Source organism: Cyphomyrmex costatus, unplaced genomic scaffold (genome assembly GCF_001594065.2).
Source record: "Cyphomyrmex costatus isolate MS0001 unplaced genomic scaffold, Ccosl1.0 scaffold17, whole genome shotgun sequence".
Lineage (NCBI taxonomy): Eukaryota > Metazoa > Arthropoda > Insecta > Hymenoptera > Formicidae > Cyphomyrmex > Cyphomyrmex costatus.
In genome coordinates, this window is record NW_017275715.1 from 723988 (window position 1) to 728600 (window position 4613).

Consider the following 4613-nt stretch of genomic DNA (forward strand, 5'->3'; position numbering starts at 1 on the left):
TGTGTATGTTCTACTTTAACACCAAAGTATCTTGAAATTATCTTCTTCATGTACCTTATCCAGTCCCTTGCACATTAGCGATCACTTTGGCCATGATTTCCTCGCCATAGTGATATCCTGGGAATTAAATAAACTGAAATAGTTTCCCATTGCCTTCTTCGGTATACTTTCATATAGAGGACCTACAGTTTAACACCGGATTTGAACGACGTTGGTGATTATAGATCTCTTAATCACCAGATGGAGCGAAAAATCGCATATGGGCACAAGTGGAATTGAATTTGGATCTACAGATCGTGAGTCAATCGCACCGAGCAGAACTACTCATGACCTTAATTAAAGCCAGCGGCACACAATGTTTGTTTTCCTACTGGATTACTAGCTGGATCAGATTCTTGCCATTGAATTTACTGCGATATTGGCACTGTCGGCACCACAGCCAATACCATGGCAAGATTCTAATCTAGCTAGCAATCCAGCAGGAAAACAAACATTATGTGCAGCTGGCATAATTATAAAAGAAATTATGAGACATAAAAAAATGTTTCCAAAGTTGTAGGATTTAAAAAGGTCTATTTACTGTTCATATATCTATTTGACATTAGATAGCATTGCCACAATTAATTTTTTTTTTTTTTTAAATAAACCCTTAGATTTTATTGCATATTGTTATAGCCCTTTCTGAGATCTTTTCAAAACATTGATTTATTTTGGGTCAGCCATTTTGAAGTTATTGAAATTTATTGTATCTACTTAGCAATCCTGTCACCTTTAACAATTGTGTAAAATTTTGTCAATGTCAAATAGATATGATCATAGATATGATATGTCAATAGATATGATAGACCTTTTTGTTTTCTACAATTTTTGTCTGAAACATTTTTCTACATTGTTTGTAATTTTCAAGATATTTCGGTGTCAAAATTAAAATGTAATACCCAATATATACAACTTTTAATCCATCTCTTTGGGATATACATAATTTTTATTAAATGTGAATTTATTAAGTATTAAGTTTTATTTTTATGAAGTAGCTGAAAGGTAAAATATATATACTTAATGTATTTATATTTGTACAAAAATACATTTGAATTTCTCTTTTTTATCCTTCTTTATTACTGCAGCCAGCAATTCTATAGAATTGCCAGAAATTCTATAAAATTGCTAAAAATTTATGAAACATGTTAGAATCAATGACAGCAATATTATTGAAAAGTATATAAAAATATAGAAATATGTGAGGTCAATTGTATAGATCTGATGGAATATTATGAAAAGTGGATTGATCATATAGAAGTATTGCTTTAAATATAAAATTAGAAATATAAAGAAGGATTTCAAGTTCATGTTTTAGTTGACTCAGTTAATTTTTTAAATTTCAGTTAACTTTTGTGTCGTTTACAGATATATTCCTGGGGTGGCAATGAATGGGGCGAATTAGGGACAGGATCGTATGATCTGGTTGACACGCCAACTTTAATAAACATGCCTACTCTGGAAGATGATATGGACACAATGCATGTTGTGGATATTGCATGTGGGAGTCACCATTCCGTAGCTTTGACTGAGTCTGGCAAGGTGAGCAAAGTGTAAATTGATAAATCTTGGGTTTTTATGTAGCTAAATAGCCAGTTTGATCTAGGTATATACTTGGGGAATAACTAAATATAAAATAAAGAAACAGAATAGAAGTATTTCCAATGGTGAGGATATAGTGAGTACACCTATGCAAGTTAAATCCATCTTATCTACAAAGAAGATTGTTCACATTTCCTGTGGTATGACCTTTACCATGGCAGTTACTGATAATGGTGAAGTGTATAGTTGGGGCAATAATGATGTTAGTCAGCTGGGGATAAACAACAGTGTCGACCAAACGACACCATGGCAAGTCATTTCACTCAGAAATGTTGTAATAGGTAATTCTTGATTCGATAAAATGATAAAAGAAAAAAAGAATGATAAAGCGAAATGAAATTACTGAGAATTGGTGTTCTTTCAGCTAAAGTAGCTTGTGGATTCGAGCACACACTAGCGCTCACTGATGAAGGAGATCTCTATGCTTGGGGTGGTAATAATTACGGTCAGTTAGGGATCGGCAAACGGACGGATTGCAAACCAGTTAAGGTATATTTACGTTTACCATCATAAAAGAAACAAAGAAAGAAAAAAAATGTAAAAGATTTATGAGCAATTAGTTATTATATGGTATAATCAGGTCGAGCACGAAATGGGAAGAGTGTCCGATATTGCTGCTGTGTACTGCAAAGATATAAGCATTGCCGTTAATCAGAAAGGATGTGTCTATGTTTGGGGTAATTGTTATGGTCTAAGCGTCATGAACCCAATCGCCACTTTATTCTCGGATGTGCACGACGCGCTTGCATGCTACACTTCGCCAAGCGTTATGCACAAACCGTTGATCTTAGACTCGAATGAAGAGCTGGGTATATTGAAGTACCTTAGAAATGCTTTTGATGATTCCGTATGTCTTGGTTTTTTTGTACTGTATCTATTTGTTTCGCGTGCACTTCCTCGTATTTTCGATATGTACAATGAAATAAGTGACTGCATTCATAAGACAAAGATCGGTCAGTGAGCAATCAGTTTTTTAAATATTTTTGTTTTAGCAAAATGTGCATACTAATCGTAATGAAGCGTAATGAGCGTAATGAAGAATCATTGTACGCTCACTAAGCGGTTTTTTCTCAGCTAATATGTACGATATTGAGACGAGAAAAAGTGCGAATTGAACAAACTGATCTAATTTTACTATCTCTAATTATACATAATTTTGTCATATTTACATATGTATATATGTATTAATATTCATGGTAGTGGTTAGAGGATGCATTATTTTTATTAAATTCTATTTAAATATACTGTGTTAGTAACTTAAGTCCTTTTTTTTTGTTTTATTTCTAATAGTCAACGAGCGATTTTAAAATACAAGTGGAGGACCAATATATCTATGTGCACAAAGCAGTCTTGTCGATCCGCTGTTCGTACTTTAGAACCATGTTTCAGCAAGAATGGGCCAATAAAGAGTAATTATTTAACACAGAATCAGTGTTATTTATGTTAAAAACTTTTTAAATTTTTTCATTTTGTTAATGTTCTTCCTTTCCAACAGTACTATCAAGCTTGATCAATTTTCCTACGTTGTTTACGGAGCCTTTCTGAAGTATTTATACACTGACATGGTCGATTTACCTTGGGAGAAGATGTTAGGTGAGTCAAATATACCATAAACTATGATTATTCTAAGTAGTTTCACGATTAAATTAACGTTTTTTTGCTGTAGATCTTTTGACCCTGGCTAACACTTACTGTGATAATAATCTCAAGATGCATTGTATTCGGATGATAAAGCAAAAAATTACCGTGTTGAATGTCGTCTACTTGTACAGCATTGCAATTAAAGACAAAGAAGAGGTAGTCAAACACTGTCACAATTGACACTTGTTAATATTTTAGTAATGATCGATATATCTTTATCTACACATGCTTATAATAAATGCTATTTTTCAGGACTTAGAGGAATTCTGCTTTAAATTCGCTATGAATCACTTAACGACTGTGGTACAAACAGAATATTTTGACAAATTGGATGAGACTGTCTTAAAAACTTTTATAATTAAGGCAGCCATAGCTGGGGGTTTTAGAACGTAATTCGCCTATGTTTCAAGAATAATACATGTTTATTTATTGACGAGAATGAATGAAAATTGCTAAATATGTTTGTTACAGGAATATCATTTCTTTTGTTGTCTTAAAAAGTGTAGCCAAATGTTCTCCCAATTCTGACAGTGAAATTAAAGGTTAAAATAAATACCAAATAAAAGATCTAGAAAATGAAATAAAAAATCGATGCAAAATAAAATATATATTTGTATTCAGCTCAACATCTTTCATTTAGTACCTATATTAATCTTTAATTTTATTGCCAAAATTGAGGAAATATTTTAACCGTACTCTTTTACAATTGTACAATGTGATAAAATATCTTAATTTAGTTTATTTTTTAAACATTTTACTCTATTTTATATATGTTATGAATGAATACGACTGTACCTAGTCATATGAACTATCTCACCTATTCTTATAAATTTACATGAGAAATTCCTAAGTTAATTTCAGGGATTATGACTTTGTCATTATACAAAGATACCTAAGATAATCTTAAAATCATTAAACGATCAAAAAATTTCAAAATAGACGGAACCATAAAAAATGAACATGTTTTTCTATAGCATCATTTGAAAGTCACTATTTTGAATTTAATTTTCTGAGCTGAAAAGTATTTATTAAACTCTTCATTTTTTTTAATAACTATTTTAATTTTAAAATCTATCAAAATATTACATGGTTTTGCATAAGAAAACTTATGGGAATGTCTCATCCTCTGCAAAAAAAATATAGTTTATTAATATAATCAAAGCTTTTACTTTGTCTATTGATTTGTGCAGGATTCTTTAGATTAATTATATATTACATATCCTTAAGAGATAAAATATAAAAACGCTTCAAGATATTTCGTATTTTTTTTAACAGTTATATTTACCACATGTAAACTTTGTATATAAAACTTTGTGTAAAATACGAATCTATTA

At 31.0% G+C, this 4613-nt stretch overlaps 1 protein-coding gene across 1 annotated transcript in view; it reads left to right on the forward strand.

Moving 5' to 3' along the window:
• Window positions 1-3705, forward strand: part of LOC108771930 (RCC1 and BTB domain-containing protein 1-like) — a 4270-nt gene extending 565 nt beyond the window's left edge. Inside the window, exons 3-10 of the mRNA XM_018537352.1 lie at window positions 1405-1578; window positions 1643-1919; window positions 2003-2127; window positions 2219-2485; window positions 2929-3047; window positions 3134-3231; window positions 3305-3435; window positions 3532-3705. Of these exons, the coding sequence (XP_018392854.1) occupies window positions 1405-1578; window positions 1643-1919; window positions 2003-2127; window positions 2219-2485; window positions 2929-3047; window positions 3134-3231; window positions 3305-3435; window positions 3532-3672 (1332 nt within the window). The 3' untranslated portion in view covers window positions 3673-3705. The remainder of the gene's footprint in view (window positions 1-1404; window positions 1579-1642; window positions 1920-2002; window positions 2128-2218; window positions 2486-2928; window positions 3048-3133; window positions 3232-3304; window positions 3436-3531) is intronic.
• The last annotated feature ends 908 nt before the right edge of the window (window positions 3706-4613 follow it).